General features: G+C 42.9%; 1 protein-coding gene across 8 annotated transcripts in view; it reads left to right on the top strand.

Annotated features, from left to right (window-relative positions):
* The window catches only part of LOC139761054 (echinoderm microtubule-associated protein-like 2), a 240706-nt gene that overhangs the window by 63864 nt on the left and 152192 nt on the right, over positions 1–24650 (top strand). For 3 of the 8 annotated variants that reach the window (XM_071684832.1, XM_071684834.1, XM_071684837.1), the window contains one exon: positions 13392–13469. The exons of 3 other annotated variants lie outside the window; for them this stretch is intronic. In XM_071684832.1, the coding sequence (XP_071540933.1) occupies positions 13392–13469 (78 nt within the window). The remainder of the gene's footprint in view (positions 1–13391; positions 13470–24650) is intronic. 2 more of the 8 variants (XM_071684833.1, XM_071684839.1) reach the window with 1 other exon arrangement.

Genomic DNA, 24650 nt, shown 5'->3' on the forward strand with positions numbered 1-24650 from the left:
CTGAACATGCAGGAGGGTGAAAGGAGGGCAAGGAATAGAGTGAATTGGATCGATGTGGTATACTGGGGTTGACATGCTGTTAGTGGATTGAATCAGGGCATGTGAAGTGTCTGGGGTAAACCATGGAAAGCTGTGTAGGTATGTATATTTGCGTGTGTGGACGTGAATGTATATACATGTGTATGGGGTGGGTTGGGCCATTTCTTTCGTCTGTTTCCTTGCGCTACCTCGCAAATGCGGGAGACAGCGACAAAGCAAAAAAAAAAAAAAGAAAAGAAAAATATATATATATATATATATATATTTGTTTTTCTAAGTATTTCTCGCATACATTCTTCAAGGGAAACACCTGATCCACACATCCTCTACCACTTCTGAAACCACACTGCTCTTCCCCAATCTGATGCTCTGTACATGCCTTCACCCTCTCAATCAATACCCTCCCATATAATTTCCCAGGAATACTCAACAAACTTATACCTCTGTAATTTGAGCACTCACTCTTTTCCCCTTTGCCTTTGTGCAATGGCACTATGCAAGCATTCCGCCAATCCTCAGGCACCTCACCATGAATCATACATACATTAAATAACCTTACCAACCAGTCAACAATACAGTCACCCCCTTTTTTAATAAATTCCACTGCAATGCCATCCAAACCTGCTGCTTTGCCGGCTTTCATCTTCCGTAAAGCCCCCACTACCTCTTCTCTATTTACCAAATCATTTTCCCTAACCCTCTCACTTTGCACACCATCTCGACCAAGACACCCCACATCTGCCACTCTATCGTCAAACACATTCAACATACCTTCAAAATACTCATTCCTTGCCCTCCTTTCACCCTCCTGCATGTTCAGGCCCCGATCACACAAAATCTTTTTCACTCCATCTTTCCACCTCCAATTTGGTCTCCCACTTCTCCTCGTTCCCTCCACCTTCGACACATATATCCCCTTGGTCAATCTTTCCTCACTCATTCTCTCCATGTGCCCAAACCATTTCAAAACACCCTCTTCTGCTCTCTCAACCACGCTCTTTTTATTTCCACACATCTCTATTACCCTTACGTTACTTACTCGATCAAACCACCTCACACCACACATTGTCCTCAAACATCTCATTTCCAGCACATCCATCCTCCTGCGCACAACTCTATCCATAGCCCACGCCTCGCAACCATACAACATTGTTGGAACCACTATTCCTTCAAACATACCCATTTTTGCTTTCCGAGATAATGTTCTCGACTTCCACACATTCTTCAAGGCTCCCAGGATTTTCGTCGCCTCCCCCACCCTATGATCCACTTCCGCTTTCATGGTTCCATCCGCTGCCAGATCCACTCCCAGATATATATATATATAATTCTGGGAGCCTTGAAGAATGTTTGGAAGTCGAGAACATTATCTCGGAAAGTAAAAATGGGTATGTTTGATGGAATAGTGGTTGCAACACTTTTGTATGGTTGCAAGGTGTGGGCTATGGATAGAGTTGTGCGCAGGAGGGTGGATGTGCTGGAAATGAGATGTTTGAGGAGAATGTGTGGTGTGAGGTGGTTTGATTGAGTAAGTAATGTAAGGGTAAGAGAGATGTGTGGAAGTAAAAAGTGTGTGGTTGAGAGAGCAGAAGAGGGTGTTTTGAAATGGTTTGGTCACATGGAGAGAATGAATGAGGAAAGATTGACCAAGATGATATATGTGTCAGAGGTGGAGGGAAAGAGAAGTGGGAGACAAAATTGGAGGTGGAAAGATGGAGTGAAAATGATTTTGAGTGATCGGGGCCTGAACATGCAGGAGGGTGAAAGGCGTGCAAGGAATAGAGTGAATTGTGAATAAATATATATTCATTTGTTTATTTTGCTTTGTCGCTGTCTCCCGTGTTAGCGAGGTAGCGCAAGGAAACATGAAAGAAAATGGCCCAACCCACCCACATACACATGTATACACATACACGTCCACACACGCAAATATACATACCTATACATCTCAACGTATACATATATTTACCCACACAGACATGTACATATATACACATGTACATAATTCATACTGTCTTCCTTTATTCATTCCCATCGCCACCTCGCCACACATGAAATAACAACCTCCTTTCCCCTCATGTGCGTGAGGTAGCACTAGGAAAAGGCAACAAAGGCCACATTCGTTCACACTCAGTCTCTAGCTGTCATGTAATAATGCACCGAAACCACAGCTCCCTTTCCACATCCAGGCCCCACAGAACTTTCTATGGTTTACCCCAGACGCTTCACATACCCTGGTTCAATCCATTGATAGCACATCAACCTCGGTATACCACATCGTTCCAGTTCACTCTATTCCTTGCACTCCTTTCACCCTCCTGCATGTTCTGGCCTCGATCACTCAAAATGTTTTTCACTCCATCTTACCACCTCCAATTTGGTCTTCCATTTCTCCTCATTTCCTCCACCTCTGACACATAATTCCTCTTTGTCAATCTTTCTTCACTCATTCTCTCCATGTGACCAAACCATTTCAAAACACCCTCTTCTGCTCTCTCAACCACAATCTTTTTATTTCCACACATCTCTCTTACCCTATTATTACTTACTCAATGAAACCATCTCACACCACATGTTGTCCTCAAACATCTCATTTCCAGCACATCCACCCTCCTGCGCACAACTCTATCCATAGCCCACGCCTCACAACCATATAACATTGTTGGAACCACTATTCCTTCAAACATACCCATTTTTGCTTTCCAAGATAATATTCTTGACTTCCACACATTCTTCAATGCTCCCAGAACTTTCGCCCCCTCCGCCACCCCATGATTCACTTCCGCTTCCATGGTTCCATCTGCTGCCAAATCCACTCCCAGATATCTAAAACACTTCACTTCCTTCATTTTTTTCACCATTCAAACTTAACTCCCAATTGACTTGTCCTTCAACCCTACTGTACCTAATAACCTTGTTCTTATTCTCATTTACTCTCAGCTTTCTTCTTTCTCACACTTTACCGAACTCAGTCACCAGCTTCTGCAGTTTCTCACGAATCAGTCACCAGTGCTGTATCATCAGCGAACAACAACTGACTCACTTCCCAAGCTCTCTCATCCACAACAGACTGCATACTTGCCCCTTTTTCCAAAACTGTTGCATTCACCTCACTAACCACCCCATCCATAAACAAATTAAACAACCATGGAGACATCACACACCCCTGCCGCAAACCTACATTCACTGAGAACCAATCACTTTCCTCTCTTCCTACATGTACACATGCCTTACTTCCTCGATAAAAACTTTTCACTGCTTCTAACAACTTGCCTACCACACCATATATTCTTAATACCTTCCACAGAGCATCTCTATCAACTCTATCATATGCCTCCTCCAGATCCATAAATGCTACGTACAAATCCATTTGCTTTTCTAAGTATTTCTCACATACATTCTTCAAAGCAAACACCTGATCCACACATCCTTTATCGCTTCTGAAACCACACTGCTCTTCCCCAATCTGATGCTCTGTACATGCCTTCACCCTCTCAATCAATACCCTCCCATATAATTTCCCAGGAATACCCAACAAACTTATGCCTCTGTAATTTGAGCACTCAATCTTATCCCCTTTGCCTTTGTACAGTGGCACTATGCAAGCATTCCGCCAATCCTCAGGCACCTCACCATGAGACATACATACGTCAAATAACCTTACCAACCAGTCAACATTACAGTCACCCCCTTTTTTAATAAATTCCACTGCAATACCATCCAAACCCGCTACCTTGCTGTCTTTCATCTTCTGCAAAGCTTTTAGGACCTCTTCTCTATTTACCAAATCATTTTCCCTAACCCTCTCACTTTGCACACAACCTCAACCAAAAAACCCTATATCTTCCAATCTATCATTAAACACATTCAACAAACCTTCAAAATACTCACTCCATCTCCTTCTCACATCACCACTGCTTGTTATCACCTCCCCATTTGCCCCCTTCACTGAAGTTCCCATTTGTTCCCTAGTCTTATGCACTTTATTTACCTCCTTCCAAAACATCTTTTTTAATTCTCCCTAAAATTTAATGATACTCTCTCACCCCAACTCTCATTTGCCGTCTTTTTCATCTCTTGCACCTTTCTCTTGACCTCCTGCCTCTTTCTTTTATACATCTCCCAGTCATTTGCATTATTTCCCTGCAAAAATTGTCAAAATGCCTCTCTCTTCTCTTTCACTAATAATCTTACTTCTTCATCCCACCACTCACTTCCCTTTCTAATCTGCCCACCTACCACACTTCTCATGCCACAAGCATCTTTTGCGCAAACCATCACTGCTTCCCTAAATACATCTCATTCCTCCCCCACTCCCCTTATGTCCTTAGTTCTTACCTTTTTCCATTCTGTACTCAATCTCTCCTGGTACTTTCTCACACAAGTCTCCTTCCCAAGCTCACTTTCACGACTGTTTTCACCCCAACATTCTCTCTTCTTTTCTGAAAACCTCTACAAATCTTCACCTTCGCCTCCACAAGATAATGATCAGACATCCCTCCAGTTGCACCTCTCAGCACATTTACATCCAAAAGTCTCTCTTTCGCACGCCTATCAACTAACACGTACTCCAATAACGCTCTCTGTCCATCTCTCCTACTTACATACGTATACTTATGTATATCTCTCTTTTTAAACCAGGTGTTCCCAATCATCAGTCCTTTTTCAGCATATAAATCTACAAGCTCTTCACCATTTCCATTTACAACACTGAACACCCCATGTCCATCAATTATTCCCTCAACTGCCACATTACTCGCCTTTGCATTCAAATCACCCATCACTATAACCCGGTCTCGTGCATCAAAACAACTAACACACTCACTCAGCTGCTCCCAAAACACTTGCCTCTCATGATCTTTCTTCTCATGCCCAGGTGCATATGCACCAACAATCACCCATCTCTCTCCATCAACTCTCAGTTTTACCCATATCAATCTATAGTTTACTTTCTTACACTCTATCACATACTTCCACCACTCCTGATTCAGGAGTAGTGCTAGTCCTTCCCTTGCTCTTGCCCTCCCACTAACCCCTGACTTTTCTCCCAAGGCATTCCCAAACCACTCTTCCCCTTTACCCTTGAGCTTCGTTTCACTCAGAGCCAAAACATCTAGGTTCCTTTCCTCAAACATACTACCTATCTTACTTTTTTTCTCATCTTGGTTACATCCACACACATTTAGACACCCCAATCTGAGCCTTCGAGGAGGATGAGCACTCCCTGCGTGACTCCTTCTGTTTCCCCTTTTAGAAATTTGACATACAAGGAGGGGAGGGTTTCCAGCCCACCGCTCCTGTCCCCTTTAATTGCATTCTACGACACGTGGGGAATGCGTGGAAGTATTCTTTCTCCCCTATCCCCAGGCTAGATACATCCCCTGGCTGTTGGAGGTTTGTATGTTCTATGAAGGTGCGCGTTCATATGCACTTTATTCGTATATATATATATATATATATATATATATATATATATATATATATATATATATACGCTATAAAGTTGAATGCTTCTCCAAATCCCATTGAAAGCAGTCCAGCCCACCAGAGCCAGTGTCTAAGGTAGCCATATCCTCCAGCTCCAGCTCTTACACCACCAGACTTTCCTAAGGCCAGTAATGACTTTTTCTGTAAGATGAAACTGCTTCCTATAAACATTGATGAGGATATTGAAAGACCCAGGCCAATGTAGAGATCTGGGCCATGAGGAATAGGATCAACCACAGTAGGTTCGGTACTGTCCATGACTCCAAAAAATCTTACACCTCCATTAATTTGAAAATTAATATTTTTTTTTTTTTCCAAAAGAAGGAACAGAGAAGGGGGCGAGGTGAGGATTTTCCCTCTAAGGCCCAGTCCTCTGTTCTTAACGCTACCTCGCAAACACGGGAAATGGCGAATAGTATGGATATATATATATATATATATATATCCCTGGGGATAGGGGAGAAAGAATACTTCCCACGTATTCCCTGTGTGTCGTAGAAGGCGACTAAAAGGGGAGGGAGCGGGGGGCTGGAAGTCCTCCCCTCTCATTTTTTTTTTTTTTTTTTTTCTCCAAAAGAAGGAACAGAGAAGGGGGCCAGGTGAGGATATTCCCTCAAAGGCCTTGTTCTCTGTTCTTAACGCTACCTCGCTAATGCGGGAAATGGCGAATAGTTTGAAAGAAAGAAAAGAAGATATATATATATATATACATGGGGTGTTCAGTGTTGTAAATGGAAATGGTGAAGAGCTTGTAGATTTATGTGCTGAAAAAGGACTGATGATTGGGAATACCTGGTTTAAAAAGCGAGATATACATAAGTATACTTATGTAAGTAGGAGAGATGGCCAGAGAGCGTTATTGGATTACGTGTTAATTGACAGGCGTGCGAAAGAGAGACTTTTGGATGTTAATGTGCTGAGAGGTGCAACTGGAGGGATGTCTGATCATTATCTTGTGGAGGCTAAGGTGAAGATTTGTATGGGTTTTCAGAAAAGAAGAGTGAATGTTGGGGTGAAGAGGGTGGTGAGAGTAAGTGAGCTTGAGAAGGAGACCTGTGTGAGGAAGTACCAGGAGAGACTGAGTACAGAATGGAAAAAGGTGAGAACAATGGAAGTAAGGGGAGTGGGGGAGGAATGGGATGTATTTAGGGAATCAGTGATGGATTGCACAAAAGATGCTTGTGGCATGAGAAGAGTGGGAGGTGGGTTGATTAGAAAGGGTAGTGAGTGGTGGGATGAAGAAGTAAGAGTATTAGTGAAAGAGAAGAGAGAGGCATTTGGACGATTTTTGCAGGGAAAAAATGCAATTGAGTGGGAGATGTATAAAAGAAAGAGACAGGAGGTCAAGAGAAAGGTGCAAGAGGTGAAAAAAAGGGCAAATGAGAGTTGGGGTGAGAGAGTATCATTAAATTTTAGGGAGAATAAAAAGATGTTCTGGAAGGAGGTAAATAAAGTGCGTAAGACAAGGGAGCAAATGGGAACTTCAGTGAAGGGCGCAAGTGGGGAGGTGATAACAAGTAGTGGTGATGTGAGAAGGAGATGGAGTGAGTATTTTGAAGGTTTGTTGAATGTGTTTGATGATAGAGTGGCAGATATAGGGTGTTTTGGTCGAGGTGGTGTGCAAAGTGAGAGGGTTAGGGAAAATGATTTGGTAAACAGAGAAGAGGTAATGAAAGCTTTGCGGAAGATGAAAGCCGGCAAGGCAGCAGGTTTGGATGGTATTGCAGTGGAATTTATTAAAAAAGGGGGTGACTGTATTGTTGACTGGTTGGTAAGGTTATTTAATGTATGTATGACTCATGGTGAGGTGCCTGAGGATTGGCGGAATGCGTGCATAGTGCCATTGTACAAAGGCAAAGGGGATAAGAGTGAGTGCTCAAATTACAGAGGTATAAGTTTGTTGAGTATTCCTGGTAAATTATATGGGAGGGTATTGATTGAGAGGGTGAAGGCATGCACAGAGCATCAGATTGGGGAAGAGCAGTGTGGTTTCAGAAGTGGTAGAGGATGTGTGGATCAGGTGTTTGCTTTGAAGAATGTATGTGAGAAATACTTAGAAAAGCAAATGGATTTGTATGTAGCATTTATGGATCTGGAGAAGGCATATGATAGAGTTGATAGAGATGCTCTGTGGAAGGTATTAAGAATATATGGTGTGGGAGGAAAGTTGTTAGAAGCAGTGAAAAGTTTTTATCGAGGATGTAAGGCATGTGTACGTGTAGGAAGAGAGGAAAGTGATTGGTTCTCAGTGAATGTAGGTTTGCGGCAGGGGTGTGTGATATCTCCATGGTTGTTTAATTTGTTTATGGATGAGGTTGTTAGGGAGGTAAATGCAAGAGTTTTGGAAAGAGGGGCAAGTATGAAGTCTGTTGGGGATGAGAGAGCTTGGGAAGTGAGTCAGTTGTTGTTCGCTGATGATACAGCGCTGGTGGCTGATTCATGTGAGAAACTGCAGAAGCTGGTGACTGAGTTTAGAAAAGTGTGTGGAAGAAGAAAGTTAAGAGTAAATGTGAATAAGAGCAAGGTTATTAGGTACAGTAGGGTTGAGGGTCAAGTCAATTGGGAGGTGAGTTTGAATGGAGAAAAACTGGAGGAAGTGAAGTGTTTTAGATATCTGGGAGTGGATCTGGCAGCGGATGGAACCATGGAAGCGGAAGTGGATTATAGGGTGGGGGAGGGGGCGAAAATCCTGGGGGCCTTGAAGAATGTGTGGAAGTCGAGAACATTATCTTGGAAAGCAAAAATGGGTATGTTTGAAGGAATAGTGGTTCCAACAATGATGTATGGTTGCGAGGCGTGGGCTATGGATAGAGTTGTGCGCAGGAGGATGGATGTGCTGGAAATGAGATGTTTGAGGACAATGTGTGGTGTGAGGTGGTTTGATCGAGTGAGTAACGTAAGGGTAAGAGAGATGTGTGGAAATAAAAAGAGCGTGGTTGAGAGAGCAGAAGAGGGTGTTTTGAAGTGGTTTGGGCACATGGAGAGGATGAGTGAGGAAAGATTGATCAAGAGGATATATGTGTTGGAGGTGGAGGGAACAAGGAGAAGAGGGAGACCAAATTGGAGGAGGAAAGATGGAGTGAAAAAGATATTGTGTGATCGGGGCCTGAACATGCAGGAGGGTGAAAGGAGGGCAAGGAATAGAGTGAATTGGAGCGATGTGGTATACCGGGGTTGACGTGCTGTCAGTGGATTAAATCAGGGCATGTGAAGCGTCTGGGGTAAACCATGGAAAGTTGTGTGGGGCCTGGATGTGGAAAGGGAGCTGTGGTTTCGGGCATTATTGCATGACAGCTAGAGACTGAGTGTGAACGAATGGGGCCTTTGTTGTCTTTTCCTAGTGCTACCTTGCACACATGAGGGGGGAGGGGGATGGTATTCCATGTGTGGCGAGGTGGCGATGGGAATGAATAGGGGTAGACAGTGTGAATTGTGTGCATGGGTATATATGTATGTGTCTGTGTGTGTATATATATGTGTACATTGAGATTTTTTTTTTTTTTTTTTATATACTTTGTCGCTGTCTCCCGTGTTTGCGAGGTAGCGCAAGGAAACAGACGAAAGAAATGGCCCAACCCCCCCCATACACATGTACATACACACGTCCACACACGCAAATATACATACCTACACAGCTTTCCATGGTTTACCCCGGACGCTTCACATGCCTTGATTCAATCCACTGACAGCACGTCAACCCCTGTATACCACATCGCTCCAATTCACTCTATTCCTTGCCCTCCTTTCACCCTCCTGCATGTTCAGGCCCCGATCACACAAAATCCTTTTCACTCCATCTTTCCACCTCCAATTTGGTCTCCCTCTTCTCCTCGTTCCCTTCACCTCCGACACATATATCCTCTTGGTCAATCTTTCCTCACTCATTCTCTCCATGTGCCCAAACCATTTCACATTGAGATGTATAGGTATGTATATTTGCGTGTGTGGATGTGTATGTATATACATTGTGTATGGGGGTGGGTTGGGCCATTTCTTTTTTCTGTTTCCTTGCGTTACCTCGCAAACGCGGGAGACAGCGACAAAGCAAAATAAATAAATAGATTTTTTTTTTTTTTGCTTTGTCGCTGTCTCCCACGTTTGCGAAGTAGTGTAAGGAACGCGGGAGACAGCGGCAAAAAAAAAAAAAGATTATAAATATATATATATATATATATATATATATATATATATATATATATTATTTTTTTTTTATTATACTTTGTCGCTGTCTCCCGCGTTTGCGAGGTAGCGCAAGGAAACAGACGAAAGAAATGGCCCAACCCCCCCCCCCCCATACACATGTATATACATACGTCCACACACGCAAATATACACACCTACACAGCTTTCCATGGTTTACCCCATTAATAAAAATATATATATATATATATTTTATTTTATTTTATTTTATCTATTTATTTTATTATATTTTTATTTCATTTTATTTATATATTTTTAGGGTGGGGAGGGGGCAAAAATCTTCAGAGCCACGAAGAATGTGTGGAAGTCGAGAACATTATTTCGGAAGGCAAAAATGGGTATGTTTGAAGGAATAGTGGTTACAACAATATTGTATGGTTGCGAGGCGTGGGCTATGGATACTACTATTCCTTCAAATATACCCATTTTTGCTTTCGGAGATAATGTTCTCGCCTTCCACACATTTTTCAAGGCTTCCAGAACTTTAGCCCCCTCTCCCACCCTGTGACTCACTTCCACTTCCATGGTTCCATCTGCTGCCAAATCCACTCCCAGATATCTAAGACACTTCACTTCCACTTTTTCTCCATTCAAACTTACCTCCCACTTGACTTGTCCCTCAACCCTACTGTACTTAATAACCTTGCTCTTATTCACATTTACTCTCAGCTTTCTTCTTTCACACTCTACCAAACTCAGTCACCAGCTTCTGCAGTTTCTCACCTGAATCAGCCACCAGTGCTGTATCATCAGCGAACAACAACTGACTCACTTCCCAAGCCCTCTCATCCACAACAGACTGCATACTTGCCCGTTTCTCCAAAACTCTAGCATTCACCTCTCTATCAACCCCATCCATACTCAAATTAAACAACCATGGAGACATCATGCGCCCCTGCCGTAAACCGACATTCACTGAGAACCAATTACTTTCCTCTCTTCGTACATGTACACATGCCTTACATCCTCGATAAGAACTTTTCACTGCTTACAGCAACTTGCCTCCCACACCATATACTCTTAATACCTTCCACAGAGCATCTCTATCAACTCTGTTATATGCCTTCTCCAGATCCAGGAATGCTACATACAAGTCCATTTTTTTTTTTTAAGTATTTCTTGCATACATTCATCAAAGGAAACACCTGATCCACACACCCTCTACCACTTCTGAAACCACACTGCTCTTCCCCAATCTGATGTTCTGTACATGCCTTCACCCTCTCAATCAATTCCCTCCCATATAATTTCCCTGGAATACTCAGCAAACTTATACCTCTGTAATTTGAACACTTGCCTTTATCCCCTTTGCCTTTGTACAGTGGCACTATGCATGCATTCTGCCAATCCTTAGGCACTTCACCATGAGCCATACATATAGTAAATATCCTCACCAACCAGTTAACAACACAGTCGCCCCCTTTTTATTAATAAGTTCCACTGTAATACCATCCAAACCCGTCGCCTTGTCAGCTTTGTATTCAGGAAAGCTTTCACTACCTCTTCTCTGTTTACCAAGTCATTCTGCCTAACCGTCTCACTTCGCACCCCACCTCGATCAAAACACCCTATATCTGCCACTCTATCATCTAACACATTCAGCAGACCTTCAAAATGCTCACTCTTCTCTTTCTCACATCACCATTACTTGTTATTGTCTCCCCATTAGCCCCCTTCACTAAAGTTCCCATTTGTTATCTTGTCCTATGCACTTTATTTACCTCATTCGAAAACATCTTTTTATTCTCCCTAAAATTTAATTATACTTTCTCTTGACCTCCTGCCTCTTTCTTTTATACATCTCCTAGTCATTTGCACTATTTCCATGAAAAACTCGTCCAAATGCCTCTCTCTTCTCTTTCACTGATAATCTTACTTCCTCATCCCACCACTCACTATCCTTTCTAATCTGCCCACCTCCCACGTTTCTCATGCCACAAGCATCTTTTGCATAAGCCATCACTACTTCCCTAAATACGTCCCATTCCTTCCCCACTCCCCTTACATCCTTTGCTCTCATCTTTCTCCATAGTGCACTCAGTCTCTCCTGGTACTTCCTCACACAAGTCTCCTTCCCAAGTTAACTTGCTCTCACCTCTCTCTTCACCCCAGCATTCTCCCTTCTTCTCTGAAAACCTCTACAAATCTTCCCCTTCGCCTCCACAAGATAATGATCAGACATCAGACATTAATAACCAAAAGTCTCTTTCACGTTTGTATCAATTAACACGTAATCCAATAACACTTTCTGGCCATCTCTCCTCCTTACATACATATACTTATGCATATCTCTCTTTTTAAACCAGGTATTCCCAATCACCAGCCCTTTTTCAGCACACAAATCTACAAGCTCTTCACCATTTACAACACTGAGGACCCCATATACACCAGTCATTCCCTCAACTGCCACATTACTCACCTTTGCATTCAAATCCCCCATCATCATAACCTTGTCTCGTGCATCAAAACTGCTAACACACTCACGCAGCTGCTCCCAAAGCACTTGCCGCTTATGATCTTTCTTCTCATGTCCAGGTGCATAGGTGCCAGTAATGAACTATCTCTCTCCATCCATTTTCAGTTTTACCCATATCAATCTAGAGTTTACTTTCTTACACTCTTATCACATACTCCCATCACTCCTGTTTCAGGAGTATTGCTACTCCTTCCTTTGCTCTTGTTTTCTCTCACCAACCCCTGACTTTACTACCAAAACATTTCCAAACCACTCATCCACTTTACCCTTGAGCTTTGTTTCACTCAGAGCCAAAACATCCAGGTTCCTTTCCTCAAGCAAACAACCTATCTCTCCTTTTTTCTCATCTTGGTTACATCCACACACATTTAAACACCCCAATCTGAGCCTTTGAGGAGGATGAGGACTCCCCACGTGACTCCTTCTTCTGTTTACCCTTTTAGAAAGTTGAAATATGTATATATATTTATATTATCCCTGGGGATAGGGGAGAAAGAATACTTCCCATGTATTCCCTGCACGTTGTAGAAGGCGAGGGAGTGGGGGCTGGAAGTCCTTCCCTCTCGTTTTTAATTTTCCATTAGAAAGAACAGAGAAGGGGGCCTCGTGAGTATATTCCCTCTTAGTCTCAATCCTTTGTTCTTAATGCTACCTCACTAATGCAGGAAATGGCGAATAAATTTGAAAAAAATTTATATTATACTTGATTGCCGTTTCCCGTGTCAGCAAGGAGCGCCAGGAAACAGTAAGTAGTTAAAGGTTTTGTAAGGTGATAATGAAAGATGTGAATGAAAGTCAAAGGTGGTTTCCTTATATTTGTGACTACTGTACATTTGAGTTGCTTCTCTGGTTCATATGTGTTTGCTTCAGATGCTTCGTTTGATTATGTTCCCAGCATGTTTAATTCTTTTCACTAGAGCAGTTAAAGGCTTTGTATGATATATGTTTCTGTAAGTTACTTTGAGCTTCTTGTTGTTTTTGTTGAGTTCACACATGCTTTCTAAACAGATTGTCCAAGATATTGAGATCGAATGTTTCATAGCTTCGTCATGGCTGTTTCTGCTTCTTGAATTATCCTTTTATGATCTCATTTCTCCCATTGGCTGTTTGTTGCTGTCTGGCTGCATCTGTGTTTGGCTCCTGGCCGCTCTGCCCTAACCCAGCCTGGTTGTCTTTTATTGCCTTACAGAAGACCGAACAGCGGCTCCCTGCACAACTTGACATCCCTGCGGACTGCCACTTCTCATCTCAACCTCAGCAGGCATGGGTAACCAACCACTGTGCCACAAGAGGCGCTCTCCTGACCTTCTCCGCACTTGGTTTTCCACATTATCTTCCATATCTTCTCAATGCCTTGTTTGTTACACCTTATAACATGGCACTTTTTTTTTCTTGGTTTTATGTTACTTTTTAAAGTTTCCTTCCATTTGTATTGATGTTATTGAGTCCACTTTTTTTATGTTTGACTTAGTTTTTATATTTTATTCTCTTCCTTTTCTTCTTTATTTATTTATTTATTTATTTTGCTTTGTCGCTGTCTCCCGCTTTAGCGAGGTAGCGCAAGGAAACAGACGAAAGAATGGCCCAACCTCCCCACATACATATGTATATACCTGCACAGCTACACATGCAAATATACACCCCTATACATCTCAATGTATACATATATATATACACACACAGACATACATATATACACATGCATGTAATTCATACTGTCTGCCTTTATTCATTCCCATCACCACACCACCACAATTGAAAATAACCATCCCCTCCCCCCAAAAGTGTATGAGGTAGCACTAGGAAAAGACAACAAAGGCCACTTTTGTTCACATTCAGTCTCTAGCTGTCATGTAATAATGCACCAAAACCACAGCTCCCTATCCACATCCAGGCCCCACACAACTTTCCATGGTTTACCCTAGACGCTTCACATGCCCTTGTTCAATCCATTGACAGCACGTCGACCCCGGTATACCACATCGTTCCAATTCACTGTATTCCTTGCATGCCTTTCACCGTCCTGCATGTTCAGGCCCCGATCTTTCAAAATGTTTTTCACTCCATCTTTCCACCTCCAATTTGGTCTCCCACTTCTCCTCGTTCCCTCCACCTCCGACACATATATCCTCTTTGTCAATCTTTCCTCACTCATTCTCTCCATGTGCCCAAACCATTTCAAAACACCCTCTTCTGCTCTCTCAACCACGCTCTTTTTATTTCCACACATCTCTCTTACCCTTACGTTACTTACTCGATCAAACCACCTCACACCACACATTGTCCTCGAACATCTCATTTCCAGCACATCCATCCTCCTGCGCACAACTCTATCCATAGCTCACGCCTCGCAACCATACAACATTGTTGGAACCACTATTCCTTCAAACATACCCATTTTTGCTTTCCGAGACAATGTTCTCGACTTCCACACATTCTTCAAGGCCCCCAGGATTTTCGCCCCCTCCCCCACCCTATGATCCACTTCCGCTTCCATGGTTCCATCCGCTGCCAGATCCACTCCCAGATATCTAAAACACTTCACTTCCTCCAGTTTTTCTCCATTCAAACTCACCTCCCAATTGACTTGACCCTCAACCCTACTGTACCTAATAACCTTGCTCTTATTCACATTTACTCTTAACTTTCTTCTTCCACACACTTTTCCAAACTCAGTCACCAGCTTCTGCAGTTTCTCACATGAATCAGCCACCAGCGCTGTATCATCAGCGAACAGCAACTGACTCACTTCCCATATATATATATATATATATATATATATATATATATATATATATATATATATATATATATATATATATATATATATATATATATATATATATATATATATATATATATATATATATATATATATTTTTTTTTGTTTTTTGCTTTGTCGCTGTCTCCCACGTTTGCGAGGTAGCGCAAGGATACAGACGAAAGAAATGGCCCAACCCACCCCCATACACATGTATATACATACGTCCACACACGCAAATATACATACCTACACAGCTTTCCATGGTTTACTCCTGACGCTTCACATGCCCTGATTCAATCCACTGACAGCACGTCAACCCCGGTATACCACATCGCTCCAATTCACTCTATTCCTTGCCCTCCTTTCACCCTCCTGCATGTTCAGGTCCCGATCACACAAAATCTTTTTCACTCCATCTTTCCACCTCCAATTTGGTCTCCCTCTTCTCCTCGTTCCCTCCACCTCCGATACATATATCCTCTTGGTCAATCTTTCCTCACTCATTCTCTCCATGTGCCCAAACCATTTCAAAACACCCTCTTCTGCTCTCTCAACCACGCTCTTTTTATTTTCACACATCTCTCTTACCCTTACGTTACTTACTCGATCAAACCACCTCACACCACACATTGTCCTCAAACATCTCATTTCCAGCACATCCATCCTCCTGCGCACCACTCTATCCATAGCCCACGCCTCGCAACCATACAATATTGTTGGAACCACTATTCCTTCAAACATACCCATTTTTGCTTTCCGAGATAATGTTCTTGACTTCCACACATTCTTCAAGGCTCCCAGAATTTTCGCCCCCTCCCCCATCCTATGATCCACTTCCGCTTCCATGGTTCCATCCGCTGCCAGATCCACTCCCAGATATCTAAAACACTTTACTTCCTCCAGTTTTTCTCCATTCAAGAATGTGTGGAAGTCGAGCACACTATCTCGGAAAGCAAAAATGGGTATGTTTGAAGGAATATTGGTTCCAACAATGGTATATGGTTGCGAGGCGTGGGCTATGGATAGAATTGTGCGGAGGAGGATGGATGTGCTGGCAATGAGATGTTTGAGGACGCTATGTGGTGTGAGGTGGTTTGATCGAGTAAGTAATGTAAGGGTAAGAGAGATGTGTGGAAATAAAAAGAGCGTGGTTGAGAGAGCAGAAGAGGGTGTTTTGAAATGGTTTGGTCACGTGGAGAGAATGAGTGAGGAAAGATTGACCAAGAGGATATATGTGTCGGAGGTGGAGGGAACGAGGAGAAGTGGGAGACCAAATTGGAGGTGGAAAGATGGAGTGAAAAAGATTTTGTGTGATCGGGGCCTAAACATGCAGGAGGGTGAGAGGAGGGCAAGGAATAGAGTGAATTGGATCGATGTGGTATACCAGGGTTGATGTGCTGTCAGTGGATTGAATCAGGGCATGTGAAGCATCTGGGGTAAACCATGGAATGCTGTGTAGGTATGTATATTTGCGTGTGTGGACGTATGTATATAGATGTGTATGGGGGTGGGTTGGGCCATTTCTTTCCTCTGTTTCCTTGCGCTACCTCGCAAACGCGGGAGACAGCGACAGAGCAAAAAAAAATATATATATGTTGAATGTGTTTGATGATAGAGTGGCAGATATAGGGTGTTTTGGTCGAGGTGGTGTGCAAAGTGAGAGGGTTAGGGAATATGATTTGGTAAACAGAGAAGAGGTAGTGAAAGCTTTGCGGAAGATGAAAGCCGGCAAGGCAGCAGGTTTGGATGGTATTGCAGTGGAATTTATTAAAAAAGGGGGTGACTGTATTGTTGACTGGTTGGTAAGGTTATTTAATGTATGTATGACTCATGGTGAGGTGCCTGAGGATTGGCGGAATGCGTGCATAGTGCCATTGTACAAAGGCAAAGGGGATAAGAGTGAGTGCTCAAATTACAGAGGTATAAGTTTGTTGAGTATTCCTGGTAAATTATATGGGAGGGTATTGATTGAGAGGGTGAAGGCATGTACAGAGCATCAGATTGGGGAAGAGCAGTGTGGTTTCAGAAGTGGTAGAGGATGTGTGGATCAGGTGTTTGCTTTGAAGAATGTATGTGAGAAAGTGAGAAATACTTAGAAAAGCAAATGGATTTGTATGTAGCATTCTGGATCTGGAGAAGGCATATGATAGAGTTGATAGAGATGCTCTGTGGAAGGTATTAAGAATATATGGTGTGGGAGGAAAGTTGTTAGAAGCAGTGAAAAGTTTTTATCGAGGATGTAAGGCATGTGTACGTGTAGGAAGAGAGGAAAGTGATTGGTTCTCAGTGAATGTAGGTTTGCGGCAGGGGTGTGTGATGTCTCCATGGTTGTTTAATTTGTTTATGGATGGGGTTGTTAGGGAGGTAAATGCAAGAGTTTTGGAAAGAGGGGCAAGTATGAAGTCTGTTGGGGATGAGAGAGCTTGGGAAGTGAGTCAGTTGTTGTTCGCTGATGATACAGCGCTGGTGGCTGATTCATGTGAGAAACTGCAGAAGCTGGTGACTGAGTTTGGAAAAGTGTGTGGAAGAAGAAAGTTAAGAGTAAATGTGAATAAGAGCAAGGTTATTAGGTACAGTAGGGTTGAGGGTCAAGTCAATTGGGAGGTGAGTTTGAATGGAGAAAAACTGGAGGAAGTGAAGTGTTTTAGATATCTGGGAGTGGATCTGGCAGCGGATGGAACCATGGAAGCGAAGGTGGATCATAGGGTGGGGGAGGGGGCGAAAATCCTGGGGGCCTTGAAGAATGTGTGGAAGTCGAGAACATTATCTCGGAAAGCAAAAATGGGTATGTTTGAAGGAATAGTGGTTCCAACAATGTTGTATGGTTGCGAGGCGTGGGCTATGGATAGAGTTGTGCGCAGGAGGATGGATGTGCTGGAAATGAGATGTTTGAGGACAATGTGTGGTGTGAGGTGGTTTGATCGAGTGAGCAACGTAAGGGTAAGAGAGATGTGTGGAAATAAAAAGAGCGTGGTTGAGAGAGCAGAAGAGGGTGTTTTGAAGTGGTTTGGGCATATGGAGAGGATGAGTGAGGAAAGATTGACCAAGAGGATATATGTGTCAGAGGTGGAGGGAACAAGGAGAAGAGGGAGACCAAATTGGAGGTGGAAAGATGGAGTGAAAAAGATTTTGTGTGATCGGGGCCTGAACATGCAGGAGGGTGAAAGGAGGGCAAGGAATAGAGTGAATTGGAGCGATGTGGTATACCGGGGTTGACGTGCTGTCAGTGGATTGAATCAAGGCATGTGAAGCGTCTGGGGTAAACCATGGAAAGCTGTGTAGGTATGTATATTTGCGTGTGTGGGCGTATGTATATATATGTGTATGAGGGGGGGGTTTGGGCCATTTCTTTCGTCTGTTTCCTTGCGCTACCTCGCAAACGCGGGAGACAGCGACAAAGTATAATAAGATATAATAATATATATATATATATATATATATATATATATATATATATATATATATATATATATATATATTCACTGAGAACCAATCACTTTCCTCTCTTCCTACACGTACACATGCCTTACATCCTCGATAAAAACTTTTCACTGCTTCTAACAACTTGCCTCCCACACCATGTATTCTTAATACCTTCCACAGAGCATCTCTATCAACTCTATCATATGCCTTCTCCAGATCCATAAATGCTACATACAAATCCATTTGCTTTTCTAAGTATTTCTCACATACATTCTTCAAAGCAAACACCTGAACCACACATCCTCTACCACTTCTGAAACCACACTGCTCTTCCCCAATCTGATGCTCTGTACATGCCTTCACCCTCTCAATCAATACCCTCCCATATAATTTACCAGGAATACTCAACAAACTTATACCTCTGTAATTTGAGCACTCACTCTTATCCCCTTTGCCTTTGTACAATGGCACTATGCACGCATTCCGCCAATCCTCAGGCACCTCACCATGAGTCATACATACATTAAATAACCTTACCAACCAGTCAACAATACAGTCACCCCCTTTTTTAATAAATTCCACTGCAATACCATGCAAACCTGCTGCCTTGCCGGCTTTCATCTTCCGCAAAGCTTTTACTACCTCTTCTCTATTTACCAACTCATTTTCCCTAACCCTCGCACTTTGCACACCACCTCGACCAAAACACCCTATATCTGCCACTCTATCATCAAACACATTCAACAAACCTTCAAAATACTCACTCCATCTCCTTCTCACATCACCACTACTTGTTATCACCTCCCCATTTGCGCCCTTCACAGAAGTTCCCATTTGCTCCCTTGTCTTGCGCACTTTATTTACCTCCTTCCAGAACATCTTTTTATTCTCCCTAAAATTTAATGATACTCTCTCACCCCAACTCTCATTTGCCCTTTTTTTCACCTCTTGCACCTTTCTCTTGACCTCCTGTCTCTTTCTTTTATACATCTCCCACTCAATTGCATTTTTTCCCTGCAAAAATCGTCCAAATGCCTCACTTCTCTTTCACTAATAATCTTACTTCTTCATCCCACCACTCACTACCCTTTCTAATCAACCCACCTCCCACTCTTCTCATGCCACACGCATCTTTTGCGCAATCCATCACTGATTCCCTAAATACATCCCATTCCTCCCCCACTCCCCTTACTTCCATTGTTCTCACCTTTTTCCATTCTGTACTCAGTCTCTCCTGGTACTTCCTCACACAGGTCTCCTTCTCAAGCTCACTTACTCTCACCAACCTCTTCACCCCAACATTCACTCTTTTCTGAAAACCCATACAAATCTTCACCTTAGCCTCCACAAGATAATGATCAGACATCCCTCCAGTTGCACCTCTCAGGGCGGCAGGGGTGTGTGATGTCTCCATGGTTGTTTAATTTGTTTATGGATGGGGTTGTTAGTTAGGTACATGCAAGAGTTTTGGAAAGAGGGGCAAGTATGAAGTCTGTTGGGGATGAGAGAGCTTGGGAAGTGAGTCAGTTGTTCGCTGATGATACAGCGCTGGTGGCTGATTCGTGTGAGAAACTGCTGAAGCTGGTGACTGAGTTTGGTAAAGTGTGTGGAAGAAGAAAGTTAAGAGTAAATGTGAATAAGAGCAAGGTTATTAGGTACAGTAGGGTTGAGGGTCAAGTCAATTGGGAGGTGAGTTTGAATGGAGAAAAACTGGAGGAAGTGAAGTGTTTTAGATATCTGGGAGTGGATCTGGCAGCGGATGGAACCATGGAAGCGGAAGTGGATCATAGGGTGGGGGAGGGGGCGAAAATTCTGGGGGCCTTGAAGAATGTGTGGAAGTCGAGAACATTATCTCGGAAAGCAAAAATGGGTATGTTTGAAGGAATAGTGGTTCCAACAATGTTGTATGGTTGCGAGGCGTGGGCTATGGATAGAGTCGTGCGCAGGAGGATGGATGTGCTGGAAATGAGATGCTTGAGGACAATGTGTGGTGTGAAGTGGTTTGATCGAGTGAGTAACGTAAGGGTAAGAGAGATGTGTGGAAATAAAAAGAGCATGGTTGAGAGAGCAGAAGAGGGTGTTTTGAAGTGGTTTGGGCACATGGAGAGAATGAGTGAGGAAAGATTGACCAAGAGAATATATGTGTCGGAGGTGGAGGGAACGAGGAGAAGAGGGAGACCAAATTGGAGGTGGAAAGATGGAGTGAAAAACATTTTGAAAGATCGGGGCCTGAACATGCAGGAGGGTGAAAGGAGGGCAAGAAATAGAGTGAATTGGAGCGATGTGGTATACCGGGGTTGACGTGCTGTCAGTGGATTGAATCAAGGCATGTGAAGCGTCTGGGGTAAACCATGGAAAGCTGTGTAGGTATGTATATTTGCGTGTGTGGACGTATGTATATACATGTGTATGGGGGGGGTTGGGCCATTTCTTTCGTCTGTTTCCTTGCACTACCTCGCAAACGCGGGAGACAGCGACAAAGTATAATAAAAAAAAAATATAATATATATGTGTGTGTGTGTGTGTGTGTGTAATGTGTGTGGATGTAACCAAGATGTGAAAAACGGAGAGATAGGTAGTATGTTTGAGGAAAGGAACCTGGATGTTTTGGCTCTGAGTGAAACGAAGCTCAAGGGTAAAGGGGAAGAGTGGTTTGGGAATGTCTTGGGAGTAAAGTCAGGGGTTAGTGAGAGGACAAGAGCAAGGGAAGGAGTAGCAGTACTCCTGAAAAAGGAGTTTTGGGAGTATGTGATAGAACGTAAGAAAGTAAATCCTCGATTAATATGGGTAAAACTGAAAGTTGATGGAGAGATGGGTGATTATTGGTGCATATGCACCTGGGCATGAGAAGAAAGATCATGAGAGGCAAGTGTTTTGGAAGCAGCTGAATGAGTGTGTTAGTGGTTTTGATGCATGAGACCGGGTTATAGTGATGGGTGATTTGAATGCAAAGGTGAGTAATGTGGCAGTTGAGGGAATAATTGGTATACATGGGGTGTTCAGTGTTGTAAATGGAAATGGTGAAGAGCTTGTAGATTTATGTGCTGAAAAAGGACTGGTGATTGGGAATACCTGATTTAAAAAGCGAGATATACATAAGTATACGTGTATGTAAGTAGTAGAGATGGCCAGAGAGCGTTATTGGAGTACGTGTTAATTGACAGGCGCGCGAAAGAGAGACTTTTGGATGTTAATGTGCTGAGAGGTGCAATTGGAGGGATGTCTGATCATTATCTTGTGGAGGCTAAGGTGAAGATTTGTATGGGTTTTCAGAAAAGAAGAGTGAATGTTGGGGTGAAGAGGGTGGTGAGAGTAAGTGAGCTTGGGAAGGAGACTTGTGTGAGGAAGTACCAGGAGAGACTGAGTACAGAATGGAAAAAGGTGAGAACAACGGAAGAAAGGGGAGTGGGGGAGGAATGGGATGTATTTAGGGAATCAGTGATGGATTGCGCAAAAGATGCTTGTGGCATGAGAAGAGTGCGAGGTGGGTTGATTAGAAAGGGTAGTGAGTGGTGGGATGAAGAAGTAAGATTATTAGTGAAAGAGAAGAGAGAGGTATTTGGATGATTTTTGCAGGGAAAAAATGCAATTGAGTGGGAGATGTATAAAAGAAAGAGACAGGAGGTCAAGAGAAAGGTGCAAGAGGTGAAAAAGAGGGCAAATGAGAGTTGGGGTGAGAGAGTATCATTAAATTTTAGGGAGAATAAAAAGATGTTCTGGAAGGAGGTAAATAAATTGCATAAGACAAGGGAGCAAATGGGGAGGTGATAACAAGTAGTGGTGATGTGAGAAGGAGATGGAGTGAGTATTTTGAAGGTTTGTTGAATGTGTTTGATGATAGAGTGGCAGATATAGGGTGTTTTGGTTGAGGTGGTGTGCAAAGTGAGAGGGTTAGGGAAAATGATTAGTAAACAGAGAAGAGGTAGTAAAAGCTTTGCAGAAGATGAAAGCCGGCAAGGCAGCAGGTTTGGATGGTATTGCAGTGGAATTTATTAAAAAAGGGGGTGACTGTATTGTTGACTGGTTGGTAAGGTTATTTAATGTATGTATGACTCATGGTGAGGTGCCTGAGGATTGGCGGAATGCATGCATAGTGCCATTGTACAGAGGCAAAGGGGATAATAGTGAGTGCTCAAATTACAGAGGTAAAAGTTTGTTGAGTATTCCTGGTAAATTATACGGGAGGGTATTGATTGAGAGGATGAAGGCATGTACAGAGCATCAGATTGGGGAAGAGCAGTGTGGTTTCAGAAGTGTTCGAGGATGTGTGGATCAGGAGTTTGCTTTGAAGAATGTATGTGAGAAGTACTTAGAAAAGCAAATGGATTTGTATGTAGCATTTATGGATCTGGAGAAGGCATATGATAGAGTTGATAGAGATGCTCTGTGGAAGGTATTAAGAATATATGGTGTAGGCAAGTTGTTCGAAGCAGTGAAAAGTTTTAATCGAGGATGTAAGGCATGTGTACGTGTAGGAAGAGAGGAAAGTGATTGGTTCTCAGTGAATGTAGGTTTGTGGCAGGGGTGTGTGATGTCTCCATGGTTGTTTAATTTGTTTATGGATGGGGTTGTTAGGGAGGTGAATGCAAGAGTTTTGGAAAGAGGGGCAAGTATGAAGTCTGTTGGGGATGAGAGAGCTTGGGAAGTGAGTCAGTTGTTGTTCGCTGATGATACAGCGCTGGTGGCTGATTCATGTGAGAAACTGCAGAAGCTGGTGACTGAGTTTGTTAAAGTGTGTGAAAGAAGAAAGTTAAGAGTAAATGTGAATAAGAGCAAGGTTATTAGGTACAGTAGGGTTGAGGGTCAAGTCAATTGGGAGGTGAGTTTGAATGGAGAAAAACTGGAGGATGTAAAGTGTTTTAGATATCTGGGAGTGGATCTGGCAGCGGATGGAACCATGGAAGCGGAAGTGGATCATAGGGTTGGGGAGGGGGCGAAAATTCTGGGAGCCTTGAAGAATGTGTGGAAGTCGAGAACATTATCTCGGAAAGCAAAAATGGGTATGTTTGAAGGAATAGTGGTTCCAACAATGTTGTATGGTTGCGAGGCGTGGGCTATGGATAGAGTTGTGCGCAGGAGGATGGATGTGCTGGAAATGAGATGTTTGAGGACAATGTGTGGTGTGAGGTGGTTTGATCGAGTAAGTAACGTAAGGGTAAGAGAGATGTGTGGAAATAAAAAGAGCGTGGTTGAGAGAGCAGAAGAGGGTGTTTTGAAATGGTTTGGGCACATGGAGAGAATGAGTGAGGAAAGATTGACCAAGAGGTTATATATGTCGGAGGTGGAGGGAACGAGGAGAAGAGGGAGACCAAATTGGAGGTGGAAAGATGGAGTGAAAAAGATTTTGTGTGATCGGGTCCTGAACATGCAGGAGGGTGAAAGGAGGGCAAGGAATAAAGTGAATTGGAGCGATGTGGTATACCGGGGTTGACGTGCTGTCAGTGGATTGAATCAGGGCATGTGAAGCGTCTGGGGTAAACCATGGAAAGCTGTGTAGGTATGTATATTTGCGTGTGTGGACGTATGTATATAGATGTGTATGGGGGTGGGTTGGGCCATTTCTTTCATCTGCTTCCTTGCGCTACCTCGCAAACGCGGGAGACAGCGACAAAGCAAAAAAAAAAAATATATATATAAATGCTTGTACACGCATATAGACATATATATGCATATAAAGACATACAAATGTATATATACATGTACATAACATATATATATGTATTTACATATTCATACTTGCTTGCCTTCATCCATTCCTTGCGCTTCCTCGCCCCACAGGAAACTGCATCACTACTCCCTGCATCAGCGAGGTAGCACTAGGAAATAAGACAAAAAAAGGCCACATTCGTTCGCACTCAATCTCTATCTGACATATGTAATGCACTGAAACCACAGCTCCCTATCCACATAAAGGCCTCACAGACCTTTCCATGGTTTACCCCAGATGTTTGACATGCCCTAGTTCAGTTAATTGACAGCACGTTGACCCCGGTATACCACATCGGTCCAATTCACTCTTATTCCTTGCATGCTTCCCCCCTTATATTCAGGCCCCAATTGCTCAAAATCTTTTTCACTCCATCCTTCCACCACCAATTTGGTCTCTAGCTTTTCCTTGTTCCCTCCACCTCTGATACATATATCCTCTTTGTCGATCTTTTCTCACTCATTCTCTCTATATGTCCAAACCATTTCAACACACCGTCTTTTGCGCTCTCAACCACACACTTTTTTATTTCCATACATCTCTTATTTTATCAT

This window comes from Panulirus ornatus, chromosome 39, assembly GCF_036320965.1.
Source record: "Panulirus ornatus isolate Po-2019 chromosome 39, ASM3632096v1, whole genome shotgun sequence".
Classification (NCBI taxonomy): Eukaryota; Metazoa; Arthropoda; class Malacostraca; order Decapoda; family Palinuridae; genus Panulirus; species Panulirus ornatus.